The 16,810-nt window shown below is 42.8% G+C and overlaps 2 protein-coding genes across 2 annotated transcripts; both read left to right on the top strand.

The window, feature by feature from the left end:
• The first annotated feature begins 679 nt into the window (after positions 1 to 679).
• Positions 680 to 5,858, top strand: ube2s (ubiquitin-conjugating enzyme E2S). The gene is made up of 4 exons (XM_059340112.1): positions 680 to 862; positions 2,437 to 2,584; positions 3,908 to 4,098; positions 4,205 to 5,858. Exons 1-4 carry the CDS (start codon positions 860 to 862, stop codon positions 4,565 to 4,567), a joined length of 705 nt encoding a protein of 234 aa, XP_059196095.1. The 5' UTR covers positions 680 to 859; the 3' UTR covers positions 4,568 to 5,858.
• Positions 5,859 to 6,965: 1,107 nt separating this feature from the next.
• On the top strand, positions 6,966 to 15,947 carry LOC131976903 (protein shisa-7). The gene is made up of 7 exons (XM_059340123.1): positions 6,966 to 7,887; positions 9,806 to 12,219; positions 13,152 to 13,306; positions 13,658 to 13,723; positions 14,001 to 14,186; positions 14,385 to 14,862; positions 15,061 to 15,947. The coding sequence occupies exons 2-7, from the start codon at positions 11,453 to 11,455 to the stop codon at positions 15,542 to 15,544; spliced, it is 2,136 nt and encodes a 711-aa protein (XP_059196106.1). The 5' UTR covers positions 6,966 to 7,887; positions 9,806 to 11,452; the 3' UTR covers positions 15,545 to 15,947.
• The last annotated feature ends 863 nt before the right edge of the window (positions 15,948 to 16,810 follow it).

The following is a 16,810-nucleotide window of genomic DNA, read 5'->3' as shown; positions in this document are numbered from 1 at the left end:
GCTTTCATAAAGGCTTGCTAGAATAGAATAGACTTCATGAACTGATCCGCCTTAATCATGTAAATCAGAGAAGTGTAGTTTGAACCAAGAGACTCTGTAACTGCAAATTTCTTGAAGTATTGTAATTAAATTGTTAAACTGAGAACTTGGACGTCTCCTGCTCATCATTCCCCATCAAACGATCTGCGCAGAGAAATAGGCGAGAGGATTTACTGTTGGGGTCAGATAACTTAATTTTAAAGGTTTCCTCAACGCATTTCTCAACACTACCTTTTCTGTACTGATATGAGCCATGTCTGCTTCTGCTGCTTCCAATGACTGTGGTTTGCATTTGCATGCTTTCATAAAGGCTGCACATTTGAATGCAGTTTTCTGTGAATCATTTTCACACTCTTTTGTTCATTAATGTTCTCCCTCCCCCTGCTTCTGGTTAGAAGTGACATGCAATGCATTTTCTTGTGCTTTCAAACTGCTTTCCTTAGAACAGATTTATCTTTCCAGTATTGTTCAGGGGTGTGTGTGAGTTTTTCAAACGGACCTATGGCTGACTGGCATCAGTCAGATTTTCAACTCTGTGTGGCTGATAGGGTTTTTAATTGTGACGCAGTGCAAACCCGTATCATGATTGGCTTATGTTTCGTGACGTATAACTTCACTGAGACGCCCATTGGTCAGTGGCAGTAGGTTAAACTGAGGATCGTATTTTTGTTCCTGTGTCAACGAAAAGAAGAAAAGAAGAGTAGCCAGTGAGAACCGGCTAAGCTTTCATCAAATATAGTTTTTTGAAATATTACGGAAAAGTGTCCCAATATCTGACAGCAGCCAGACATCCACCGCCTAAACAGAACTCCTTTTGAAGATGGTAAGTCGGGTGCCCAAGCTTATTGCTAACGGCTAACTGAAGTAGCAGCTAGCTTGATCCAATGTTTAGCCGTCGCCAGTCGTCGAGCTTTTCATTTGGGTTCTGTCTACTTACTGGTGCCTCTGGCGCTAATTAAGAACCACCATCTACATTTGTATAATGTTATAGATAAATTGAAGGTATTAAATGCGGTATCAAACATTTTAAAATCATCGAGTAGCTTTAACACGAATGTAATGGGATTGAGGCTAGGCTACGTAGCTAACGGTAACGTAACGTTAAAGTTACCTAACGACTGGATGGTCGTTACAGTTACCTTCCCGTTAGAGTGATGTTGGCTGGGTTTCTCCATTGTGTACATGTCGGATAAGCTTGCGTTCAACAAATTAACTTATAATTTCAAAACTTTTTCTTGACGTATAGGATGTTTACGTGATGAAAGAACTCTGTAACATGAGCTCGGCCTAAACACCTCAAGGTTTTTTAAAAGATTCTCTAAAAGATTAAATAATTATGAGAATATGATGAATAGCAACAAAACGTTAATAAAACTAATAATTTAGTTACAGAAAACTACCAGCCATGTGTGTACATCACAGGGTTCATACGGATGCTTGAAATCCTTGAAAATGCTTACAGTTTAATGTTGTATTTTCAAGGTTTAAAAAGTGCTTGGATTTTGGATAAAGTGCTTGAAAATGCTTGAAATTCTTACTGTATTTCTCTTGCAATCTGACTAAAGATAATCACGTATAATCATCATGTTCAATGAAAAAAATACTAAATTGAATATTGAGATTAGCAAACTGTACTGTGGCTGTTGGTATGGTTGAGTGAAATTACCCCTTTTAGCATGTAAGTACTCATCTAAAACATGCAACTTACAACCGTTGTAAGGTACTGGAAAAGCTTGAAAATGGACCCTGAAAGTCCTTGAAAAGTGCTTGAATTTGACCACTGAAAAAGTGTATGAACCTTGTCTATAGGATGTTTATGTGATGAAAGAACTTTGTAACATTAGCTCAGCCTAAACACTTCAAGGTTTTTTATTCGAAAAGATGAAATTATTATGGAAACATAATGAATAGCAACAAAATAATAATTAAGTTACAGAAAACTAACAGCCATTTGTCTTATGCAAATTGGATTTTAATTGTGGTTGATGTATTTTGTATTGTCAAAATACCGGTTATCAAACTATGTGTGTCAACATTATTAAAAACGCTGTATTGTTTGTTTTAATGCTAGCATGTTGAAATGGTTAATATATTTTTATGTCAGCTTAAGCTTTAAAAGCATTCAAATTAGGTATGCTGTAAATATGTGCATTAATGTTGATTAATCGATACCAGTATTAATTACCTCACACACCTGGTATGGTGACTTTTTAAACTCAAAATGCAAAATAGGTTGCCTATCATTAGGCAAGTTATTAATGTCAGTGAAGCAGCTCGGGCATTGCTCTCGACATTGTCCAATACCCAACTTTGAAAATGTATCATATTATAGGTGTATTTTTTTGTTTTATATTGAAAACCATTTGTCAGCTAAACCATCATCCTGTGTCTCTCCAGAACTCCAATGTGGAGAATTTGCCTCCTCATGTTCTTCGCTTGGTCTACAAAGAGGTGTCAGCTTTAGCAGCAGACCCGCCTGAGGGTATCAAGATTTATCCCAGTGAAGAAGACATAACTGAGCTACATACAGCCATTGAAGGACCAGGTAACGATTGCAATGTGGTTTCATGGTTTCATTGGCCATGATAAGTGTCTGTGTCTGTGTGTGTGTTCAAAATTCAATATTGTTGCATGATAAGACACTTATACAACACAGAGACCGGGCCTCTGTACGGTCTCACACAGCAGTGCTTTTCATATTTCAGTACTGCTCTGGATCTGTTTCTGTGTATGAGACAGTTGTATCATACTTCTGAAACCCTGGTCAAATGAAATTACTGAAAGGTCAATATAGAATATGCATTTTGACATTTTATTGATTGGGTGCTATCAGGCAACAATTACATCATTCTTGAGTCGACTATATACTTTAAAGGTCAACTTGATAAAAATCTTGAGAATGTCTGCATGCTCTTTGCAAAGATCTCCACTCAAGTAATTAGTATGTAAAGTTATTCTTAAAGTAAGAATTATGTTGCATCTATATAATACTGCAGTGTACAATACAGCCAGCTCTTTCACCACTACACATTCAGTGAATAGCTTGATAACTGTTTGACAGTGAAGACTGGTTTCATTTGATGAACAACCTTTTATCATCACCCTGTGGTAATAACAGCTCTCACCTGTTAGCCCCTCTCACTCATGATGACTAAGATGTCACACCTGCCCGCTGCACTATGTTTAGGTGGTTGGTGGTCAGCGAGAGCTTTTACACAACTATTCATTTTCTTCTTTTTTTTTTTACATAATTTACTTGTGTGGTGAAAAAAATCCTTAACACATGCATAAATGTGTCAGTTTTACAAAGTAGAAATTGTATTCCTTCCATGGCTCCTTGAAAATGTACGTTATATGTGGATTTGGTAGGTGTCGCTAATTACATGTGTGACAAATAACCTACTTAAACCGCACAGCCTATAATGTCCATTACATATTATCATATTGAGCTCATTGCTTCAGACCTTGTTATTGTCAAGCAGGACTTAAGGGGCCAGATGCTTGTACACATTTTGTTAACTCCTCCACAGAGCAGCTTCCCTGCATGTTTTATTTATTGGATACTGATACTGGAATTGTTGATATGAGATATTCACACAAACTGCATCCAAAACTGACTTTGCTTCCTTCAGTCTTAATTTCCAATACAGTATATTTTATAATGTCACATATTCATTAGAGTGTATGTGAGTTTTTTTAATCATAACTAAATAAACCAATAAATGATGTGTGGCTGACTTGCACTAAGCTTTCCCTTGTTTTTGCTGGTTGACTCAGTTGCCGCTCCATGACCCTTTTTGTTTTTTGGAGCAAGCTTGGCACATTCAGGACACACTGTTCATGGGATGAATTCTTTATACTTTGACAGAGGGAACTCCGTTTGCTGGTGGCGTTTTCCGAATGCGCTTGGTCCTCGGGAAAGACTTCCCTGCGGTTCCACCCAAGGGGTATTTCCTGACCAAGATTTTTCACCCCAATGTGGGTCACAAGGGAGAGATCTGCGTCAACGTGTTGAAGAGGGACTGGAAGGCAGAGCTCGGCCTCAAACATGTCTTACTTGTAAGTGGAACCATCAAGTCTTTGCTTTGAGTGTCAGTTGTTTTGCCGTCACCATTTTTACATTTTTATCTCATTTGTCTTATTTTATCTCTTTATTTCCACACAGACAATCAAGTGTCTTCTCATTCATCCGAATCCGGAGTCGGCTCTGAACGAAGAGGCCGGGCGTTTGCTGTTAGAGGACTATGCAGAATATGAGTCCCGAGCGCGTCTGCTCACAGAAATCCACGCCATGGGCGGGCCTGGCGGGACCTCTGGAGCACCTCAGGACCCTAATGACGGCCCACAGCCGAAGAAGCACGCAGGTGACCCTATGAAGAGAGCGGGACCCAGTGCAGCAGCTGTGCCCGCAGCTCTGGGTAACGGAGCTAACGCAGCCAGTACCACCACCAGCAATAGCAGTAGTAGCACTAATAATGTAGCAGGGAAAAAGAAAGCAGATAAAAAGCGTGCATTGAGGCGACTTTAATACCTCCACAAAATTCTCAGTGTGTGTGCGTGTGTACGTGTGTGAGCGAAAGAGTGTGTAAATATAAATATTGAAGTGTGCTGACAATGTTTTGTTCCCTTTTTTCTGACTCTTTCTACCACCTTTCCAGACTGTCCAATTTGTACTCATACCTTAACTTCTGTTTTGCCACCAGTTTGTCCTCTTGGCATTACAGTGTTGTTAATTATTCCCAAACCTAAAGACTGATAAAATGTTTGAAAGACAACCCCTTCGCTGCAGAAATCATGCCATCCATTGTATCTTGGCCATGGCCTAGTGTGACTATATGCTACAGGGAAAGGGTTTCACTGTACAAGACATGGCCTCTAATGTATTTCCATTAATAAGACATACCTATTATTGTCTCAAACTTGATATCAGCTCTTTTTAAAGTGTTTCTTGGTAAATGCGGCTGTGATGGTACTGTGTACTGCTCAGCCAGGTTCACTCGTGAGCCCAAACCACGATGTTACTTTAATTAAAGTCAGGTTTTCAAATTGAACTCAAAGGAAATAATGGTAAAAGCTGTTAAACAATTGTGCAAGAAGTCTGTGGGTTTACTATTGGGAAAGGAATATTGTTAATGTCATGCAACATTATTAAATCTTTTTAAATAGTCTTTTTCATATTGTGATCTGAATGAAGTAATGGTATGGAGAGAAATGGCTTTGGAGTATAAGAGGTCTGTTTATGTTCTTCATGAAATCTCAACCCCCTTTTTTTCTAAGTTTTTCTAAAATTGTTTCGCTGTCCAGTATTTTCAAAAGTTGTTTTTAATTGACATGTTCATATTCAGCTGTCTTGTAGTTGTGTGTGAAGATCTAGATCAGTGGCTATAAGGGAACGGGGTAGGTTGTCAGACTACTTTTATAAAACAATGAATCATGTATTCTCTGTATTAAGCATACAGTGGTGTGACTTGCTTAAACTAGCCCTGCGTCCCTACAAAGCAGTATGTGCTCTCAGATACCCAGCTCTCTGATCAGCCATGTGGGTACCTGAGAAGACATCTGTAGGAAAAACTTTCCACGTTTAATAGAATTTGTCTCCCCAACCCGTTGCACTGGCAGGGTTTCCTGGGCAGGTTTTCTCTCTGTACTAAACGCATGCCGGGCCTACATTTCCCAAGGAAACACACTGAAACGCTGTCTTAATTTGGATTGAAAATGTGCCTCTGAATCTCCTGTCACTGTGCAGACTGTTGGCTGGGTATTTTGTGTCCATTTTAAATTATTTAAATTAATAAAACATTGAAATACAAGAAGTGAAATTAAAAATGAGTCATATTTGCTCTTTTATTTGGAGTTCCTATGCATGCATAATTACTTATTGTGGCAGAACTTTCGCTGCGCTGCAATAATAGGTGTCTGTGTATCAGTATAACAGCTGAGAATGGTGCTTTTACTGCTCAATGACGTACAATAGCACTTTATTTTGTTTATAGTGGTCTCCTGCTCTGCAGTGATGGAATAACCATTATGAGGAAATCAGTAATTGCATCCACCCCAGCAAACCAGTGAGTGAAAGTGCACCCGGTAGAGCGTCATTGGACCACCTAATGAACGGCTCCACTAGCCTCTGCTGCAGACATGCAGCAGCCCACCCACCTGTGTAGAAATAGCAGCCTGCCATGCAGGTAATTATCAGCCCCTTCTTAGGCACCTGGGACTCCACACAACCCTTTAGACCTTCCCAAAGCCCCATTTTGGTAGTGCTTACCTCCTTACCCACCTGCTATCCACCTCCATAGCATATCCTGCCCAATTAGGTGAAGCCGTTTTTTCTTATTTATTGGAAATATAGACAAGAAAATGGGGAACGAAAAGAAAAGAGAGGATAATGCTGTTATGAAATATGTGAAATCATATGAATCTTTTCTCTGGTGTAAAGAGATTGCATACTGGTTATCTTATGTCACATACATACATGCTATTAATATGATTTATCTGTTAACGTGTGATCACTTACTCCAGTTTATCTAACACACTCAGTTAAAATGCAGCACAACCTATACCCGGTTTCATTCATGTGCTGCTGATGTGTGAGGGTCGTGAGGAGGCAGTTGTACTGTATGTGACTGTGGCATGAAGCCAAACAAGAGCCAACTTCTCTCCTTACATACATCACACTATCTCCTCTCTCCCCTTTACGTTTTCTGCATTGCCAACTGTCCCTTCTCGTCTCCAACTTTAAGAAATCTCTGAATTACCACTGCAGGTCCGGGTCTAATTGACAGTTTCGTTCACGCTCCAGTGTTAAAGCTTTTGCGCCAATCCTCTCCCCTTCCCCGTTTTCATCGCTTTCATAATTGCCACCAACATAATGACACAGTTGCTGTGGCAACCGTGTCTCTCTTTTTCTCTCTCTCACACACACACAAAGAAAAACACACACTTTGGATCTCGGAGGTCTTCCGCTCAATTTTCCGGCGGCTTTAATTTTGTAAGTTCCCCCTCAGTGTTTTTATTTTTTTTATTTTATTTTTTATAGCTTTTTCTAAACCCTGCGTTTTAGGAGCTAAATTTCCTGACCGATATATTTTTTCTTTTCTCAGAGCCGGTAAAATGTAGGTCTCCAGGGTCAGCCAATTAAAGAGGCAAATTAAATGGAGGGGAATAAAGATGAACGCCACCAGTTGAATGGGCCTAATGACCATCAGCACCAAGCAGCGCGGAGTTGAGAGCCTCATCAGCACCAGTGTGAGCGACCAATCACAGCGCTCCCTCACTGGCGGTCCTCCGTGAGGCCAGGCGCAGTTAGGCAGTGTAACCCATCTCGCTTGAAAATTATGAAGGGAACCAGCTCCAGTCGATTCTAGATGGAGAAAAGTTAAATTGCAGGATTTTTTCCCCATTGGTGACGCGTTTGTCATTTTGCGCACCTGAATTACTGCGCGTTCTCCAGGATAGTTACACTGTAACTTGTGCGGAATTTTCCAATGCATAGTGTAGTTGAAGCGCTTTGAGACATGTATGAAAAAATCTCAGAACATCTCGTCTGGCACTGACTCACTCTCTTTACCGCTCGCGTTTTTTTCCGCTCATCTTTTTTTTTCTTCTTTTTTTTCCTCCTTTTTTTTGCTGTGATAATGGATTATCAACATCTAATTGATGGAGAGGCATCAAGAGCGAGTGTGAAGAAAAACATTTAAAAAAACAGGTGGCGGATCCAGCAACAGTTCAAGCTGTCCTGATCATCCTCTGCCACAATAACAGGCTGCCATCTGAGAGACGCGGAGATACAGTGCGCAGGCTCTCCCAGCGCTGTTCTCCAGCATCAAACCCCAGAGCAACGCACAGGTAAGACACGACATTATGCACCTTTTACTAATGCAACACCAATTACCGAATTACGCGCAAAACTGTTTGATACCTTCATTGTGTGTTTTTCTCTGTATGAAAAATGAGTTTGGCTTGTGTTTAGACGCATCAGCTGTGCTGGAGGCTGTCAAACAAAAACATTTGGATGAAAGCTGCGCCACAGAAACATCTTTAGGCTTTACGCTTGGCAGAAATATTCATCACCAATTAAACACTTTAATCGACAGCACATTGCGACATTATGAACATATTGATATTAAGACCGACACATCCAGCCGGACTACACACATACACACAAACACACGCACCGGCACGGATACACCCACGCACTCTTAGCCTACTGATACATGCAAGTCATTTCCATAACCCGCATGCTTGTTCATTGCAAGTTGCAACTTATTAAGCTAATGAAGGATGGATTGTGCATTTAAGAGTCGATGTCCAAATGCAAAGTCATTGCGCAGCATTTATTTTTCTGAGCTGCTCCGCTGCTTTCATTGCAATTAAATGTCTTTTGCACCACTTGTTTTTTTCCATCATTAATTAGTGCGTTTTTGCAACAACGCATTTAAAGAAAAAGAAAAGAAAGAAGCCATTTTCTTTCATTTCCAACAAACACCTGTTGAAATTGTTGCATGCCCAGCCGTCTGCACAGCTGGTCAGCATCCTGCAATGAAAGTAAGGGGAGCCGTTTGGTTCATTTGCTTTCATACAATTGTTTGCAGTGAAAGGAATCCGTGGAAATGGTTTGCTGTCCCTCCAGTGGCCATGTAACTCAGGGATGCATCTTCACAGTTCTGAATGTGTTGCCCTTCACCCTTTAGTTCCCATCCCCGCTCTCTCTCTCTGCTGCATTGCTTCAGCAGCACAGTATAGAAGAGGAAAACAGTGGCTTCTTTTGTATGATGTTTGCTGGCAACATGCAAGACTTCTGGGTGTGCAGGAGAGCTGATCCTCCACGCTTTATGAATTCAAATCATGCATTTTAAATCTCATTCATTGTTTGAAAGCTTTAACTGCACGTTAATTTGGGGAGTGGTTTGGACACACTGGCCAGAAAAAATCCTTACAAAGTGAGCAGAGTCAGAAAATATGGTAATATAAGTTGAGGCATCAGTGTCATCTTGTCGAGCAAGAGACACGCAGATGTGACTTTGAAATCTGGTTTGGCTAATGGGTGTAGATTGGATTCTGCCTCCCTTCTCTTTCACTGCCTCTTTCACTCACACAGACAGAGCTGCAGTGCTATTCTGAGAGAGTTAGCTGCCTCAACCCACGCACAGAATCTGAGAAAGAGAGAAAGGCAGAACGAGGGAGAAAAGAGGAGAAGGAGGGAGCAAAAGGGAATAAAGGAGAGAGAAAGACTACAAGGAGGTTTACAGATACTATAGTTCCTCACATGCACACAAAGCCTTTTTACAGTTTCACCCCCCCCCCCTCTCTCTTTAAATGTTCTAACAGCAGCTGATCTGCAGTCTTGATTAGCACTCTTCTTGTGTGTGGCATTGACTGTATTTGCAGATCTGTTTGGCGGTGCTGTTTGTGTGATGTGCTATGTTGTATTGGTAAGTGCTGGGAGAAATGTACTTGATTCTGTGCCACCCACACACCGCCCTCCCACTCATGGTCGTCTCTGCATCTATATACCTCTGGCTCTTCCCGCTCGCCACAATCTCTTTGCTCATTTAAATCCCTACCCTGCATTTATCCCTCTGCTCTCATTCTCTCTTTCTCCACATCATTGGCTTTTCAGGAGCTCCTGCAACCAAACAGGCACACTAACACAGTCGGCCCCTCACCGTGCACATATTGCAATTAATACATTTATTTTTTTAAATGACTGAAGTGTGTCAATCAGTGTGGTTGTTTCTAATCATGCCTCTTGTTTGTATTACAGTGGACACTCTGGCTGACACATTCTAGGTTTTTCGACATCTAAACCTGAAGACAATTCTGGAAATCAAGCAGAACATTTAGAGACGGCAGGAGAACACCTTTGGAACATTAGTCAGTGCTGCCTTTGTGTCTCTCGTTTTTCCTCTGCTGAACTCTCCTCAGAAGGTCAGAGGAGCATGTAACTGAAACAAGTGGAGCCCTCGGTGATTTCAGCATTCTGTCTCCCCCATCTGTGCCTACATTCTCCGCTACAGATAGGGACGTTTTTGATAATTACATATAATTATAATTTCTGTGGGAGACAGATCTGCCTCTGTCTATTATTGCCAACACCTCCAACACAATAACTTCACACATTTACATATTTCTCAACAAAAGTGATATTCTTTGAACCTCGGAGACAAATCAGGAATAATTTTACTTAGAGAGACATGTCACATGGAGACGCAATGTGCCATTCAGTTCATATCTAATTAGTGATACGGTTGAATGACACGGGGAACTTTTTGTGCCTAAAAGCTGAATAGAGAGCATTTAAAATCTGTGACGTTTGCCTCATTTTGTATTTCACAGGCTGGGAGTCATTTCCTTTGGTTTATGCTTACTCCTAATTTTCAGCTGTTACAGTCTTCTAGCACTTAAGCTGAGCCTCCCTCATTATCACCCCCCGGCCCAATCACAGTAACAGTTCGTGCCAGGCGACTACAGATGCACATTAATCCGATCATAGAAAAGATTGAGATAAAGTACACTGTGTTTCTATAGATGTGACCGGTGCCTAGGACAAGTTAACATGGACACAAACTAGGCGTCATTAGTAGTTTTAATCAGTGGTACAGCCTGTTAATCCCATCTGATTGTTTACAATGTAGATACATGCAAACTATATAAAAAAAATTATACATTTCGTACGTTGTTCCAGAAAAAAACAAGTGCCAATCCTGAATGTATGTAGTGCCAGGCTGAATCCAGGAACGAACAAAACAGACAAACTGTTTACATTTGATAAAAAACTGGCCATAGATTATTGTCCAAGTGCCATGATCAGCACAGGAATGTAAAGGACAGCCATGTTTTATTAAAAATCCTCACTACAAATTTTAACTGGCCTTTGTGGTTATAAAAATGAGTTCCATCCTGCAGCACGTCAGATATTTGTTCTTCTGTTCAGTGGGACGTGTAGAACAAGGCATTTAGAACTAAAAGCATGAAGATTGTTGTTTTCAATTTGTCCTTTTTACAAAGCTGCATCCATTTTAGTGTTCTAGACTTGAGAGGGCAAAAGATGAAGTCATTACGCATTCAGAGTTCCTTTCTAGCAGTAAATTAAATCCATTTTAACACCATTATCGACAATTATTAAAAACCTACCGACTGTGTTTGATAGTGTTAGGCAGTTTCATTTGTATAATTCCTGACCTTTTCTAATATTACACCATATTAATAGTCTGACAAGACAAAAAAAAAACAGATTTCATCATCCAACATTACTGAATGGAACTACTGATACATCATCAATAAGCAGTAGTCTGTACATGCTACTTGAATATTTCACATGCCATTTTAGTGGGTTAAACTGCAAAAGCGGATACAGTGTTGGAACTGCATTGACTCAACAACAGAAAATAGATCTCTTAGTCATGTAAAAATGACGCCCACCACCAATCTCCGAGTCCTCGCTGTCTCCCTGCTCTCCCTCCTCACTGCCCCACTCACCACTGTTGCGGAGACCTCTCCGTCCCCCCCTCTTCAGCAAATAGACCGCTCAGGGAGGCCTTTCACCGAGCAGCCCAAGACTGAACCCAGCCCACCTCTCCTGCTCCTCGCCATGCAGGCCAACATCAGGCCAGCTGCTCTACAGGGCCGGACCAAAATCCCTGAGAAACTTCCAGAAACCTCAGAGGGAGTTCTGGAGGCACCTCCGAGACCCCTTCCCCAGGTCATGTTTCCCAAGAATGTGACTTCTTCGGAGGCCCTTGCACCTCCCTTAGGCGCCGCCCAGGTAGCGCCCATTCCACCCCGCATAGTGGAAATATGGATGGATGTATGTCGGGGTTATTATGACGTCATGGGACACTTTGACAGCGCTTTCAACTGCTCCAAGGACACTTTTGTCTTCTGCTGTGGAACCTGCCACTACCGCTTCTGCTGCCCAGAGCGTAGCCGGCAACTGGAGCAGGACAGCTGTAAAAACTACTACTCTCCAGACTGGGCCAAGCCACAGACAGATGCCATGATCCTACCAGAGGAGTTAAATAATGACCCAGACTTTGATCCACTGAAGCAGCAGAGCCACAACACGGGCTTCGTCATCGGAGGCGTGATAGTGTTCATGGTGGCGGTCGCTGTGGGCATCAAGGTGGTCTTCAACAAGGTGCAACAGGAAGCAATGCAAAGGGACCTCAACATGCCCAGGTGAGGCTTTGAAAAATATTCCTTCATTCCCAGTCATCTCACTGCTGGATTTGTTACTTCATTCAATGTATGAATGCTGTAATGAAATTAGGTTTTCAGGACTCCATAAATGGCCCAGATTCATCATTCTGGGCTCCAAATGATGCTGTTAGTCATCAGATGAAACATATTTTATCTTCATCGAGTGGCTGCTGCAGAATTCATGGTTGTTTTGATTCCTCTGGGCTTTTCATCTCATATAAGGAACATAATCTTGGCAATAAAGATTTGCATTCGGATTTTTGTAAAGGTTGTAGTTTGTAATCTTCAGTAGTGGAGGATGATGGTTGTAGACTGATATAGAGCATTTGGTTCAAGGCCACCAGTTCTGAGTACAGGCACTTCATTTCATCATTTTTGGTCCACATGAATACCCTTATTTCTAAATTTTAAATTGTCTGATATTTATACCAAAATAGACTCTATATCTTGTAGAAACCATGCAATTCTATGCAGACAGTCATCTCCTCGATAGAGCCCAAATGGAACGATCCTTTGCTTCATAACCACAGTTGACTGAGATCAAATCATCAAATAGATTACTGACTATTCGGCCGACAAGATATGTTTATAAAAATAAATATATCGAAGACAGATGAGATGATCATGTAACTAAAATAAGGTTACTGGCACCTTTTTTTTGGTCAAATTGTTTAGTTTTTAATAATTTCTCTTCAATGAAATGACTTGAGGGAAATTATTTGTTACTTACAAATCCACTGTCCTATATAATACCTTGTTAACAATACTCATAATTAAAAATATTATAAAAATGCTTGCTCTAAATGCACAATATTAAGCATTACTTCATAATTGTAATGTGATGTGATAATCAGCTGTTCGCTTCGATTTCATCTTGTTTTTCCCTTTTCCCTTATTTCTACCATCATCAGAGCCCTGGTCGACATGTTGCGGCACCAGTCGAGCCCGGTCCAGCAGGATGAGAGAAACAACAGCGTGGCTCTGACTGTAGGGGACGGACAAGGGACACTGGGGAGGCCCCCGAAAAATCTTTACGCCCCAGGACTTCCCAGCAAGGACAACAGATGTGAGGGCTCAGGGTCTTTTACAGCATTAGTGAATAGCACAATCAGAGCTTTTGTAACTGCACCCTGTGTCTGCAGAGGCACATCGTGTTTCTGCATGCAGGTTGTTTTCCGTGTCTCACCATCAAGATATCTTTGTAGCCATTAGGCATTATGGAAGAAAAAAAAAAGAACAGGAATCTAGAGATTAGTGCTTTTAAAATATGTATGTTGATGCTGAGAAGCTCTGTGCATGTGAAGGTGAATTGACGCTGATGCATAAATGTCTATGATATTTTTATGTTAAAGGATTTTACAGGAAACTGCCTGACATCCATTTTGAGTTGATTACCTTATGTTCTTTTGACTTGCAGTGGGCAATTTGCAACACAATTTCATCCACTCATCAGGCACCAGCCCCAAACACACGGCAACTATCGGTAAGGCAGCTGGTGAAAGCCGGCCTTCTATGCAAATGACATGTAATCACCACAGCGCTTCATTTACTTTGTTCACTTTTGTTTAAGCTCAAAAGTAGACTCATTCATTGCAACAATGATAATGATCAATAGAGCTTTGGCTGTGTTGAAAGCGAGTTAAAACCTCTCTGTTTCAGTGAATGTTAGCAGATTCACACACAGCTACGTGCAGCGCGCTATATCCAGAGGAGCAAATCTCATTTAACACACAGTTGTTTTCTCCCTGTGGTCCCTGCAGAACGCACCCCTCGGATGAACAATGCTCAGCTGGCAGCTGGAGGCACCCTGCTTTCCAGTAAACATAACAACACCAAATCCCAGCCTTCCTTCCACCACTCCCTGCACAACCTGGCTCAGCTGCCGCCCTCCTATGAGAGCGCCACCAAGCCCGAGCTCAACAGATACTCCTCGCTCAAACGCCTCGGTAAGTACCTCCATTTTCCAGAAATGACGACAAATGTACCAGTCTGTCTACCCCTCTCTCCCCTCGCAGCTGTTTCATGAGCACTGAAGCACGGTGACACTCTTGACACTATGGCACAAAGTGCAGGATGCGTCATGGTGCGCTGATGCTTTTTACTGTGGTGATAAACAATTCAGAGAAATTTTGTTTGGCTTCCAGAGAAAGGTCTTGATGAGTACTCGTCTGGTTACTGCACCACCAAGCGCCGGCCTCACACAGCCCAGCCGGCCCTCCAGTCCTCTCAGCACCACCTCCACTGGGGTGGAGACTACACCCTCAGTGGGAGAGGAACCCTCCCCAGGCATGCAGTCCGTCCCTGGATCCCGCCGCCGCCTTCTGGCATGCCTGCCTCACCCACGCCCAACCCTTACCCTCTGGACCCACCGGAGCCCCCGTACAACGCCAATTACGACACTCTCTCCAAGCCGAGGAAGGTTAAATCCACTGACCAGCTGCTAAACATGGGTGACGTCCCCGGCAACACGGGGACACTGTCCAGGCTGTCCAAGAACCAGCAACACCAGTACTACAAAGCCATGGCTGCCTCTAATAAGAACTCCAACACGCAGACCCTCACCAGGAAGCCCCAGGACAGGGACAGGGACAGGGACCGGGACAGGGATAGGGACAGGGATCGGCAGGACAGGGACCGGCAGGACAGGGACCGGCAGGACAGAGACCGGGACAGGGACCGGCAGGACAGGGACCGGCAGGACAGGGACAGGCAGGACAGGGACAGGCAGGACAGGGACAGGGACAGGGACAGGGACCGGGACAGGCAGGACAGGGACCGGCAGGACAGGGACAGGGACAGGGACAGGGACCGGCAGGACAGGGACAGACAGGAACGGCTGCTCATGTCCCCAGACCACTTGGAGGACAGGATGGGGGTCGGCGGGATGGGGGTAGTAGATCCATACGCCCACACAGGAGGGATCGTCCCCACGCTGCCTCGCCAGCAGAAGGCCCAGTCCCAGCAGAACGTCTGCGCCACGCCCTCCCTCGACCGCCACCACATGATCAAGATGAACTCTCACCCCACGTCCGGACGGGAGCAGGAGAGGAACACGGCCATGACGGGGCACATGAGTGGGGGCATGGGCTGGGCGGGGGAGCCCATGCCCGGGGCCGGGGTAGTCATGGGGACGGGAACACTAGGGGGCCACAGCGCCAGGAGGATGGCTTTCGCAGCGAAAAGGCAGAACACCATTGAGCAGCTACATTTCATACCGGGAGGGGGCGGCGGGGGGTCAGCAGGAAGTGGAGGGGGGAGGGATCAGGGCATCAGGACGGGGAGTAAAAATGAGGTGACGGTGTGAGGTTTGTGCCTAAAGTACCCCTCATCGAAGGTCTGAGAATAGATCACCCTTCTGCATTTAACTATTAGATATACAAATACAAGAACTAGAAGTATAAAATATAGTAACAGTATAACGTGTTTAGGCTATTCAAATTAGTGTTATCTTGTAATTAAATAGCTTAAATATGATTACTTAATTAAAAATCTAGGTGGGGAATATCTGTTCAAATTATGTGATAGCCTACATCAGCCATATTTTGTAACAAATTTTGCCATATTGCCATATACAGCGGTGCCATTACTTGTAGAGAGACTGACGAAGGGTGGAACAAAACCAACAGAAGTGTCGTTCATAATTTTGTTTTTATATGTTTTTCAAAAAGTACTCAGGAGCCATATTAGATAGGGAACGAGATGATATATATACATATATATATATATATATATATACATATTGAAAAAAGAGAGGTTGATGAAGAGGAGGACCATGTGGAATATTATATCACAGTATTTAATAGAGAATTGAGCCAACTACCTGCTGGACTGTCAACTCGCTCAGCTCTCGCCGACGATGATTTATTAAACTGAACCTCATGGGTGAGAAGCCCGGTGGAGCGGATGAGTGTGAATGAACCGTGTGCCTGGCGAGGGATTTTTTTGAGATCTGACACTCATCCTGACACACGGAGACAGAACTGATTTTTGTTGCTTCCTATGTAAATGAACAGGACGAGGTGGAGGCTGATTCTGACAGGGACACAGCAGCCAGCCTGACACTGTTGGCAGGACTCCACGCCCGATTTACACCGCGGACGTTCCCACATTACCAATCTGACGCCTGGGTTGCCTAGTTTTCCATGTGACCTTAGATCCAATCCCCAGAGGGACTCAGACTCTGATCACTGTTACACTACAGGAGTGTAATCTGATTACATTAGATCACATTATGGGTGACTTCCCCCTAATGTTTCCATCTATAGATCAGGACCTAACTGTAAAAAAACAATGGGCTACCAAATAATATAGAGCCATCCGTCACATTATTACAAACATATCTTGACGTAGACGAGTCAAGAGACGCATGTGTTCAGTTTACCAATAAAACTTGCTTTAATGCAGGTTGTGAACGGAGAGCAAAGGTTTTTCTACAGAGCACAAATGAATAGAGCGTGACGCAGAGGTTGCACTTACACAACTGTCCTTCAAAGCCATTTATGGAGATACAAAGAAAAATACCACAGAGGAAGCTGGTCTGACAATCACCATTTTATTATTCTCACCAGGT

Source organism: Centropristis striata, chromosome 8, assembly GCF_030273125.1.
Source record: "Centropristis striata isolate RG_2023a ecotype Rhode Island chromosome 8, C.striata_1.0, whole genome shotgun sequence".
In the NCBI taxonomy this organism is placed as follows: Eukaryota; Metazoa; Chordata; class Actinopteri; order Perciformes; family Serranidae; genus Centropristis; species Centropristis striata.
The sequence above is the reverse complement of the archived record's forward strand: the minus strand, read 5'-3'. Positions and strand labels throughout refer to the sequence as shown.